Here is a 12,481-nt window from a genome sequence, read left to right on the forward strand (position 1 = left end):
AAGAGAAACTTGTTTTTTAACAAAACCAGGACAGACATAGTTCCTAGTAATAATAAGAAGAGGTTTTTTTTTTGTTTGTTTGTTTTTTTGTTTGCTTGTTTTTAGTAAATTGGAAATTAATATACCCTGCAATTTGATGGAACTGGGTCATTGAACCAGCTGAAGTCATAGTTGATATTTTGAGATAATTTTGCATTGATCAATAGTATTTGGATAAAGTCTTTATGGGTAATGGTTGTTTTAAAGAATGAAAGTGTATTTGCACCTGCTTGGAGTAGTTCTGTGCATTTAGTCCCAGCTGTTAGAAAGCAAGTGATGTTTCTGCTTGTGTAGCACCTGTTTTTGATTTCAGAGGGGAAACAGAAGAAAATTACTTCAATGGGTGGTGACATTAAATACAGCTGCTGCCTGGCAGAAAGCATGTTATCTCCCTTTTACCCAAGTGAAAACACTTCTGCCTTGCATCATGGATAGGATCAGAGCTCCAGCTGTGTTCTCCCAGAGGAAGAGACAGAAAGGGATGTGTTCCCCAAAGCTTTCCTGCAGTTATGAAATAAAGTTCAATAAGTTTGTCATATTTATTATGCAGAGGAAGATGGGAATGACCAGAAGGAAGTTTTTGATGGATCTGGCAAGAAGAAAAGGTTTCAGAGTAGAAAGTGAGCTAAGGTAGGAAAATGTTTATATGTGTAGAAATGAAATGTAGTAATGCTGCTAGAAGCATTCTAATTTAATAAATGCAGTCACACAAATAGACTGCGGCTGAAGTTTTTGCTTATATATTTAGTGGATATACATTGCTCTACCCGCTATAAAAGTGCTTCAGGATTTCAGTGGGTGTTCCTCAAGCATGGTTCATTTCTATTGTCTTCTGCACAGAAATCAGGCAGATCACAAATATTAGCAAAATTTCTATTCTTTTAACCTCTAAAAATCTTTGCTTCTGGTTTATCTTAAGTCTGTCAGTTTTAATTTGTCTGCATTTTTCAATGTACTGCTTCTCACATGGAAAATAAAAAACGTTATGTGTGAACTTGGAAATGTTTTCCGCAGGATGTGTTTCTATGCTTTTGTATAGTCTCACTGGAATCAATGAATCATGTCTTTAGCTGATCTAAATCAGCCATTGTTTATTTCACCCTTGAAGTCAGGTTAAGTTTACATTAAACTTAATGGCCAATTTCTGAAATGAAAAAAAATTAAATATGCAAGAATGGAAAATATGATGGATTGAGAGGGACATTTCTCTAGAACATCTCTGGTATTCCAATATTTAGTCTTCCTGTGAGTAATACACTGATGTGAGTCTCAAGGTTACTGGCTGACACGTTAGTAGAATCTGGAAGAGCACTGAAGAAAAAAACGTAAGAATAAAATACCACAGATATGGCATTTCAGGGTGAAAATATACTGCAACTGCAGATTTGTCTGGTGGTGTTTCAATAAGCCAATCTATTTTGAAGGAATCCTTCCTCCAAATAATGCTTTTCATGAGTGCTGGTTATGTCATTATGCAGTTTTCCGAAAGCTTCATCATTTTGTATGTTCTCTGAAAAGCTGGAAGAAAACCAAGTATTGATCATTTCTCTGCATCTGTATGCAGATAGTATACAACTGGGTCCTCCCTATCAAAGCTGATTTCCACAGATTTTTCAATCCCGTCAGCTTTGAAAGCCTGAGGAAGAAGGGAGGATGAAATAACTTGTAAAGCAAGATTCTAGCAGGTATTGAACGGAAGTGGGCAATTAGTGTCTGATACAAAACTAATTGAATTCTTAGGGGAGAAAAAGTGAACTGGGCTGTTCTGAATCCTACATCAACATTACATTGAGGACTAAGTAGAGGCTTTATCTGGGCTGCTTTTACACACAGGTATTTATTGCCAGTTTCTCAGCCTTTCTGTAAATTGTATGCAAGGCAGGTGTTAAGTTTCATTTCAACTTAGCCGCTACTGGATGAGACAGAACTATTTAACTGTTGATTTTTGTTTTTTGAAAATTCCAGAGGAAATGCTAAATTGGTTATGTTCTTTGCCAAGAAAAAAGCACAGCTGTACAGGTAACAGAGGAAACTGGTGCACAGCAGCTAAACTGCTGCTGTGAGCATAGCGATGGCAAAGTTCCCAGATCTGCAGCTTGGTACAAATATACTGCATATGAATATTTTATATAAAGTGACATAAACCACAGGAAGAAGAAGTTATATGTCTCTAACTGCTTTCCCGCCCCCCCTTCAAGTAATGATGTGACAACTTCATTGGAGTACAACCAAGCAGGGTTAAGTAATACTAGAACCAATAGTGTTTCATGGAGGTTCACCTAACCTAGATTTGTAATCTTTTAGATTAAAATAAATTGGGATTTTTAAATTTTTTTTTTAATGGACTCTGCTCCACAAGTTCCACAATGTGGGAGAAAAAAATTGTGCTATACAACGACACTTTTCATATTTCTGAAGTATAGTACATTCAATACCTTTCCAAATATACAGGGTGTTTCAAAAAGATAGACCCAAATCATAATTGCAGTTACACATCAATTTGGTCAATCTTTTTAGAACACCTGGTAGTATATCTAATGTAGCGGTGAGTTATGTGGTAACAGTTTTCTATGGGGTGACTGAAGTATTTGTCATTGTGATTTAATGAAATCAGTGATTATTTTTATGAATTAGGCCAAGGGGTTTTGTTCATCTCCTGGAAAGTAGTTTGCTTTGAAAAGTTGTGCAGTCTACCTTTAATGGTTAGCACACATCATTTTTGAAGTTCATACTAACCAGCTGTCTCTACCAGTGGTGCCCTGTCTGCCTGGACATGTTGGTGGCTTAACTTCTCCAGGTGTTACAGAAGGACTGCAAAGCAATCTGTCAGGTCTGTGTGAAATTTACTGTATGTGCACAAGCCTGTCAGCAGCATGAGCTAGTAGGAGGCTACAGAGGTTTGCAAATGAAGGCGGCTACCATCAAGACAATTTATGTTCCAATTCTAGGCTTATTTCTAGAAAAACTAAGTCAAATAATGACACTGTCTCTCTCTGCCTTTTCCCCAAGAAGTTGAGGAATCTGTTAACTGATATCAGTTAATTTTGGCATTTATTTCAGAGATATTGAGGCTGTGCAGGTTTAATGAAAATGAAGAGTTTCCTCCTTTATCTGCTGTTGTTCTTGTGGGTGACAGCACCCTCCTGCAGTGTGTGCCAAGGGGGGAATGCTAGGAACCACTCAAATTTTCCTACCAAGTTAGTAGTTTCCTGAACTTGCAGAGGAGTGAAATAGGCAAGGTAGAAATTTAGAGATCATCCTAAGTTTGCATGTAATTTGTTCTTGAAATGTAACTTTGTCCTTGTCCATTATTTTCCTTTGGAAGGTGCAGAAGTGTGCCTTTTTAATCATGAACCATCATGGGATTCTTTCCAATGTTATTCTAGTACATCAACCCAAATTTAGTGTAATGACCTTTGTGCTACTGTATTTTTAAATGATGTAAACTATATAATGTGTTCAATAATTACTCAATCTGTAAATTTTACATTCAGTAAACTAGGATATCAATTTTGTAAGAGACTGACCTTTTATTAGCGAGGAAATGGTCTTTATATGGAGTGCATAATTCATAAGATTTAAGTCACAAACATTTGACAATGCCATATGTAAAGAGCTTAATGTAAATACAGAAAAGTTAAATTTACAAAAAGATGCTGCTAGCTGTGAAGTTTAAAGAATTATTGTTAACAGACTTTTGAATACTGTAAAGCTTTCACTAATTGATCAGGAAAATTGGGAAGGGGCTGTCAAGTATTCTAAAGCAACCTTTTCATTATGGTACTTCTTGTGCAAGCCAAATATTTTCAGAGTTGTAAAAAAATGTGTGATAGGAAATACTGAAAAAAAGAGAGAAAATGCTGCACTTAGAGGAACTGTCAGGCTAAAATCTTAAAGCAGATTCAATGACAGGAATAGATATATTGTGATATGAAAACACAACTGCTTCCCACATCCTAACGTACAGTATATATGACAATTTTCAGGAAGTGCATGGTAAGTAAGTATAGAAATAGCAGCTCTGTATCTGTGTACAGTTGGGTTCTGGAAAATAAGAAAACTACTTTGTGTGTACTTCTTGACAGTGACTCCGTCACTCATATTGTGGCTGAGAATAACTCTTACTTGGAGGTGCTGGACTGGCTGAGAGGACAGGCTGTGGGTGACAGCTCCAGGTTTGAACTGCTGGATATCTCCTGGTTCACAGCCTGCATGGAAGCGGGAAGACCAGTTGATTCAGAAATGAAGTATCGTCTCATGGTAAGACAGATCCCTCAGTGTAAATACAGTGACACGCAAAATGAATAACTATGTTTGGGGTGTTTTGTGTGTGTCTGGATTTTTTTTTGTTTTGTTTTTTTTTTTTTTTTGTTTGTTTTTTTTGTTTGGTTTTTTTTTAATCTAAAAGATTATATACTTGTGATATATTTTAAGTTTAAAAACTTTTTTCACTAAAGTTCACATGAGTAATTGACAGTTTTAAAAATGCTAAGATACTATGTCATCATGTGTTACAAACTCTAATATACATCATTCCTAAAAGGGAAAAAAAAGGATGCTATAAAAGGGGAAGTATCCATCAGTGAAGCATTTACTGTTGTGGTACTTGTGGCATTTCCACAAATACCTCAACATCATGGTAAAGTTTCCACTGAGGGCAGAGTGTTTTAATGGGCTTCTGATGGACAAATTTGCCTCTTCAAAACAGTACCAAAAATATTAAAACATTTTCCTTTGGAAGTGATTGGCTGACTGCTGGGCCCTTGAAGGACCTGTGAAATGAAAGCTGTTGCAGTCTGTCAAATGCAACCACCAAGTACAGCTGTGCTAAGAAAAAAAAAAAGGGGGTTTATTGTATTGTATTATCTCTCAATGGGAGCTGTAAGTGAGAAGTTATTGTGAATAGCAGGCTGATTATTTGGTGAATGGTGTTTGACCTCGAAGCAATGGACGATAATATATTCTGGTCTGTATTTGACAAAATTATGTGCTAATTTATCAAGTTGGAGTGTGGTGTGAAGCAGTGGTATTCAACATGCCCGGTACAGACTGTAGGTGATGAGGGTGTGGTAGGGATGCCCGGATGTGCTGTGCCCAGTGCAAAGACAGCCCATGCTGCTGTGCCCATGAAACGGACCCTGCGATGTGTCAGGACAAACCCATTCCCATGTTCTGCACATGCTTGAGCCTCACGGTGGTGGATTTAATGTGCTCTGGTGCATCAAGAGAATTACAAGTCTGAGCTAAAGCGCTCTGAAGTGAAGGGTAGGATTGCTGCTGATTTCCAAGTGTCTAGTCTAGTGCTCTGTGTGAACTGTGCGATACACTAACTGGGAAACCCATCAGCATTGGGACCACAGCAGGATCCACAGTGTGTATCTTCCTGAGAGGCACAGGCTGCCTGATTATTTAACAACAATGTTGCACTGTTTGCTGCTTCTTCATTGTGATGTTTAGGTTATGAAGGATGATTCATAAATTCCGCCCTTCCCCAAGAAAAACTGTAACTGATTAATTTTTTCAGTCATCTTTTATTGCCAGAAACTGTTTTCCAGGATTTTATGTATAAGAATTACTGTTTAATAACACTTTGGGGGCGAGGAGTGAATACACCAGATGGAGCTGTCGCGCTCAGACTCAGCATAATTCTGTGCAGAGTGTGTGTTTATATTTGCAGTCCTTCCAATGAAGTATTTTTGCGGCATATTTATAATATTTTCAGTGAATCTGCTGGAGGGAAAATAGACCAAAGAAAATGCAAAATAGAAAACACCTGTAAACCTTGTAACTACTGCATTATGTAGGCAAACAGGTCACAAAAATACAAATATTGGGAATGCAAAGCTGTTCTCTAAACAAGAAATAAATCCAAAACATGGGTAAAATCCTGTGAAGTTTGCTGAGAGTTTCACTTCAGGATTAAAAGTAAACCACATTACCCTTTATATACGTTCTCAATTTCAACAGTGCTTAAAGACCTATAGATTCAGATATCTTAAAATATCCTCTCAAAGTTTTTTTGTGTTTTTTTTGTTGTTGTTGTTGTTGTTTGTTTGGGGTTTTTTGTTTGTTTGTTTTTTGTTTTGGTTTTTTTTTTTTTTTTTTTTTTTTTTAAATTTCAGGGGTAAGAAATGCCGTTGTCTTTCTCCAAAATGTCTCAAATGATACTGAAGCTTACTACATTGTTTCGGTGCGTGTTTTTTTGTGTGGTGTCGTGGGTTTTTTTTTTTTTTTTTTTTTTTAAATCAATGAGCAGACTACTGCAAGTTGAACTGCCCTCATTTTCTTTTCTATATGAAAGTCCATTTGGAATACTGCTGGAGCAGAAACTTATGAAAAAAAGGTAGCAGCAATGCCAGGAGATAATTATTATACTTGATACTGACTCTGCAAGTCAGAGCATGTGTTTTTGTTGAACCATAAAGTTTTCATGCTAATAAATGTAGAATGCAATAAGCAAGTGACTGTTGTACTGTTAGCTTTAATGCTTATAGTTTAGAACAGTCTTAATTATGTAATGGCTCTAAAGTAACTAATATTTTTTTTAAAGCAAACAAGGAAGGAAGAGAAAGGATTCTAGACGTACGGCAAATTTACAAATAATTTTTCTTGTTGCAGTGTGCCCATGATTTTTTTTCTGCCTTGAGAAATAAGAAAGGATTGAAGCAAAGGTTAATTTTCTTTTTAAGTACTAGACCAATCTTATACATAATGTAACTTAATTGCAGTTTCACTGAAGACAAATTTGATCCATTATGTCAATCTTGTAAAATGCAAAGTGAAAGTAAATTAACAAATCTTGAACTCAGGCTACAACATGAAGGCTTTGAGGTAAAAGGAATTAATTGCAGTGGGGGAATGGTGTGGGCGAAATTTTATCTACATGTAGCTTAGTGTTAGAATTCCCGTTATTATCAACAGCAGTCAGATTTCATCTTCCAGATCTTACAGTGGCCTATTTGGAAGGTTGTTCTTCATTCATGATGCTTGTTTTAATGTATTGCTAAAAAGAAAGGTCTTTGTCCATGCGAAACAAGGGGAATAAAGTCAGAGTTACAGATCATTAGCTAACATATTAATTACCACTGTCACCAAAATACATCTTTCTGTGATTGCGAATGATCCGAGATATGCTCTGATATTAGTGATTTATAGAGTATGAAAGGTCGGGTGACCAGATCTAAGATGGTCTGAGTTGTTATTGATTCATTTGGTAACAGTTGACTTTTATATTTAGTAGCCATAATTTAATTTATTAGGCTATGGAAGTGTGGTAGGTAAACATCCACTTTAAAGGAAAATTGAAATATTTCTATGGCAAAGGAATGCTTTCATCCGGAGACACATTTTACACCACAAGCAGATGGATATTCTGGACAATAGCAGTACATGGACATTAATATGTATATAAGGGCATCTCTACATGCTAGAAAGTAGTGCTGTTTCCTGGGTAATGGCAAAGAAAGAGGTAGATGGGAAGATTTCAGAGGGATAAAAATAAAGGAAGAAAACCATAAGTGGATTGGTATCCTCAGCAGCCTTAGGAACTCTGCTGTGTCTGCATCTCTTCTGATTTTTCCTCAGTCAGAACCCAAAAGTTGTTTGTTAGTTAGTTAGGTTTGTTGGTTGGTTGGGTTTTTTTTTAGGAAGAGATTTATTTTCTTGAGCAAGATTTTCCTCCGTATTAGGAAAAGGAAGTGGTGTATCTTTTGATCCCTTGCCGTATTATGTGACAGGCAACTCATATTTAACGTTTTCCAGAGTTTCTCACTCTGTTGCCTCATGAAAGAGAGCGACTCTAATGGAAGAAATCCTTCATACTGACAAGTCAGAGTTTCCTAGAAAATAAAATGAAACTTATAAACTGGATGCCTTCTCTTCATAAAATGCTGGATATCAGCAGAATTTATTATTTGATCAATGCTGTCTGGACTTTACAAAGCTGCTGGCTGTTGAATAATGTGGCCTGATGCAGTTTCTAGAATCCACACACTTTATGCCCTGCTGCTCCATTTTCTCTCTCTCTTTGTTATTTCCCTATGTCATTATACTTCTTTGTTTGTATATTAAAAAAATAGTTTGACAAAGAGTGAAGTAATCAGTTCTGCAACTAAGGCTCTCTGCTGTACAAACTGATGCTAGTGGTACAGGCTGATTTTCCTGCAGAAAATGTCATTGTGAAGAAGTGGCAGTGACATTCATTGTTACTTCAGCCTGGATGTGAGTTACAAACTCTGATTAGCTCCAGCAGTTAAGTGGCCTACACATTGGACATTTTTTCAGTAGTTGCCCCTGTCCAGTGTACCATAATTTCATTCTAATATAGTGGAGTTATCTGCAAAAAAAGGAATGGTAATGCTTACATTTTTCTCATCTCCGTAGTTGTTTCTACCCAGCACTACAAGTTATTTTGAGGTAGTGTGAGATTGCAGGATTGCTTGTTCTACACTGTAATTGCTACTGGATGAATCTTTAGGTTTGTCCCATAATCTGTACAAATGACTATATCCCATCTGTTCTTCCCACCAAAAAGCAATATCAACCTTGTTCTTATGTTCTGCTGATGATAGATAATCCCTGTAGTTCTCATGCAGGCGCCGTTATATTCCCTAAAAATCAGGCTATAGCAATTACTGTTTGCTAGACATTTTTGCTGTTGATTTCTAGCCAAAGTTTCTTCTGTTATATGTAATCAATTCCTGTTAATTAAAACCACAACTATTGCTGATTAAGAAAAAATGTCAAATATCTTTGCTGACACAGGAATAGTGTTTAAGTGTGAATGTTTATGTGCCAGTCTATCACTCTTAAACACATAGGGTTTCCGCATTAATTTTGCTCTCATCCACAATGCCAGGTAATGCTACAATGCAGAGCTCTTGTTCTTTGTGTATCTATGTCCTAATGAAGATAATAGCTTATTATATATTCTATTCAGTAACATTGTTTGTTCACAGTCTTTGCAGCTGAGGCTATAATTTCAAGCAGTATATTAGCTGTAATCAATCATAGTTTATATGATTTAAAATCAATTTTCAAGTATAATTCATGAATGTGTGCAAAAGTGGATGAGTTGTGCTGTTGATCCTGGCTGAAACCCATTTCAGTTATTCCCAAGAGTGGTCCTACACATAAAATAGCTTCCTTCCTTTCAGTGTATACTATGAAAACTGCCATATAATTCACTGCTCCTTCAGCTGTGCAAGCAAATGCCTTTTATGTGTGCATGTGAATACTATTATTTAACTACTCTGTATCAAATATAAAGGCAATTTAGCATGAAATTATATGGGGGGGCGGGGGGGTGTGTGTGTGTGTGTGAAAGGCACATACACATATTTATGGGTTTGCCCAGCAGAGATGCTACCTTTATGTCTGCATGTCTCTGGATACAGGGGAGAAAGGGCTCATTGTTACATTTTGGGGGTGAAAATATCCTCTGTGTATCTTTGTGATATTTTGTTGTTGTTGAAACATTTCCCTGTGGCTTTTGGATAGTGCAATGCAATATGTTTTTCACAGATCTACCGAATGTTTTCAGACAAAATGAAAAACAGCAAAAAGTATATAGAAATGCTGAGAACACTTTGGGCGTTTCCAAAATATTTCAGATTTGGGCACTTTTAATGAAAGCAAAAGAATTAAAGGACTGAGCACATAAAGCAGCAGCAAAGATGGTGCTAGATTGTCTTTTTCCAGTTGCTCAGGATACTTGCATGTTGAGGACTCATGCTTGGGATACTTTTTTTGCCAATGGGAATGTGACTTGGTGTATCCTACCTTTCAGGAGGATTCTCTTCCCACTCTACTGGGATGGGTTGCCCACAGACTTTTTTGTTCATCTTGGTTGATTTTGCGTAGAGCAAAATTAGGCAAAAAGTGAATGAGCATGTAGGTAGCCTGGTGCTTGGGAAACTCCCATTTAAGATTTGGCAACTGTCTCCTTTTCCTTGCTCCAGTGAACACCTAAAAATGATGTCAGGGTTGAATCAGCATGTACGGAAGGGGCTGAATGAGAAACCACATCATAAGGTGAACACCAGCTGTTGGATGAAAGGATGGAGACAACTCTTCTATGGCTGTTTGTAAAGGTTTTCTTTCCTTTATAGTGACGCAAAAATTGGACATTTAGCTTAAAGAATTAAATCCAAACAAAAAAAGTTTTTTACCTGGAAGAGGGTGGGAAAGGTTTATTTTTAAAGTAATGGAAAAATTTTTACTTCACCACTGCATTTAGCTACAGATTGAAAAAGTTATTTGAGCATCTTGTTTTTTTCACATTGGTCTAACATCCTTGATCTTATTGAATCATCTAGTGTTTTCTGGGAAAACTCTGTTCTTTCAAGCCTATCTGCCCTTAAAGCTTTGTAGGTTTTCAATCTTACTGCAATAAAAGGAGTAGAAGAGAGACTTGTTGTGTAGAGAGACTTTTTTTTTTTAATGAGAGTGCCATTGGAAACTCTGTGCAAGAGCCTACTAATGAAAATAAATGAAAAATCTCAGCAAACAACAGATGAACTGGTATTGCCAGTGCAACCAGTGTGAAAGTAAATGTTTTCCCTAGGAAGATGGTAGGGTCTTTATTATTCTCTTATTTTTGAATGTACATATTTGGGGCTCATGAATGTATTTTAAGCTATTTGATAGGTGTGTCACAAAATCTTATTTCCCCCCTTCCCCTTTTTTTTTTTCTTTTTTTTTTAGGAACAAGATCAGTCTCCTCCTTTGAATACACCTGAATCAGAAGTGCCACCTTTTATTGCAAGCCAGGTATCTCAGTATTCGTGTCAAAGGAAGACAACTTTAAATAACTACAACAAGAAATTCACGGTAATAGTTACTGTATCAATGAAGTACAAATTAATACAAGTAAAATAATTAATACAGTACTTGATTCATTATTTTCAATGACATCATCAACAAATTCATGAGTTAAATAGGCAACACAATTATAACAATTTATTAAAGTTATGAATCTGGCATATTAAAATTGAGTGCAAGCTTAATTGTGTCCTTTAAGTATTGCTGAAAGCTTAACACAATGGATCTTTAATTACAGTAATAGCTTGTAAACACATGAATTTTTAAAACAAATGATAGAATAACATTTTGAAAATATCTTTTAGCCTTTCATCACAGTCTTATTTGACAACTTGAAAGTAATGATAAGCAAGTTTGGTTTATGTCAGTCCAAGGTACTTCACAATTGCTTTGCTGCCTTCTCGTTTGTCCAGGTGTTCGGTTCTTCAAAGAGCAGTTGTAATATTCAGATTTTCAGAATTGCTTAGTTATGAAAACAGGTTGCATGATCAATGTAATTACTTTAACAGGATGAAAAAAAAGCCCTTAAATTGTTCAGTTAAATAGAAATCTTGGAGACTGTCATATATCCTATTTAATGCTCATAGCATCACACAGTTCCGTAAGTATGAAGAGCCTGAGTCATCTGGTCTAAATTCTGCTTAAATTATTGTGCCTAATGACTCCTCTGGCTGGCTCTAGATATTCAGTGACATCTATGCAAGAGGAAACAATTGACACAGAGACTTCACTGTAGTATAGTCTGAATAAATCTGACGTAGTTTCATTCATATGTTTCACCTATAACTTGAAACACTTCCTGAAGTTTCATTATTTTTGTTGTTATTTATAATTTTTATGCTTTTACTTTGTGTGTATGCCTATAGATATGCACTAATCTTTCAAGTAAATATCATTTGTAAGATCCATATAAAAAGAATAACAGCAGTAATTTGGAATAAAACCCGTTTACAAAGTAAGTACTAAAACCTCAGAGAATTCGGAATTAAAGATAAACCTAAAATAATCTCTGAAATGTCTTGATCTGGGAATGCACAGTTAAAAATTAAACAACCTAAATTTTGCCTTGTAGTGATGCTTTGAAATAATAATCAATTATGCCAATTATATAGTAGTGTTCATGGTACTCAAAGAGGTTAAACTGTTTGCTTAGTGAAAAAAAATTCCCTTTTTGAGCAACCTGGTGGGAATTGAGTTTTGATCCTGCTTGGAGCCTGTGGTTGGACTAGAGACCTGCTGAGGTCCCTTCCAACCCCAACGATTCCAACATTCCCAAAATTGCTTCTTTTGAAATGGTTACTGTGCCCCACCTCCTGCTAGAAAAACAAGGCTGTGAATGTTATTGTTTAACCTCTTGAAAGCAATCATTCTTTTTTCACTGTTTACAAGTATCAAATGCACACTGCTATAGGGGAAGATGTCAGATCAAATACAGTGTGACTTAGAGATACTGTAAAATATGGGCCCTCTTGAAGAAATTGGAAGTGCCTTAGTTCTACTCTTCCTGAAAACAGTGGAATGTAGGAGTCTGTGCCTTGTTGCATTTTCTGTAGCAGGATATTTTGTCAGTCATTCTGAAGGTAAAAAATTAAAATTGTGATGGATAATGGCAAAGCACAAT

General features: G+C 36.2%; 1 protein-coding gene across 1 annotated transcript in view; it reads left to right on the plus strand.

The window, feature by feature from the left end:
* Positions 1-12,481, plus strand: part of DNTT (DNA nucleotidylexotransferase) — a gene marked incomplete at its 5' end in the record, with an annotated part of 112,592 nt that overhangs the window by 15,279 nt on the left and 84,832 nt on the right. The window contains 2 exons of the mRNA XM_082054194.1: positions 4,125-4,299; positions 10,744-10,869. Coding sequence (XP_081910320.1) covers positions 4,125-4,299; positions 10,744-10,869 — 301 coding nt within the window. The remainder of the gene's footprint in view (positions 1-4,124; positions 4,300-10,743; positions 10,870-12,481) is intronic.

The sequence above is a fragment of the Streptopelia decaocto genome, assembly GCF_964273445.1.
Source record: "Streptopelia decaocto genome assembly, chromosome: 5".
NCBI classification, from domain to species: Eukaryota; Metazoa; Chordata; class Aves; order Columbiformes; family Columbidae; genus Streptopelia; species Streptopelia decaocto.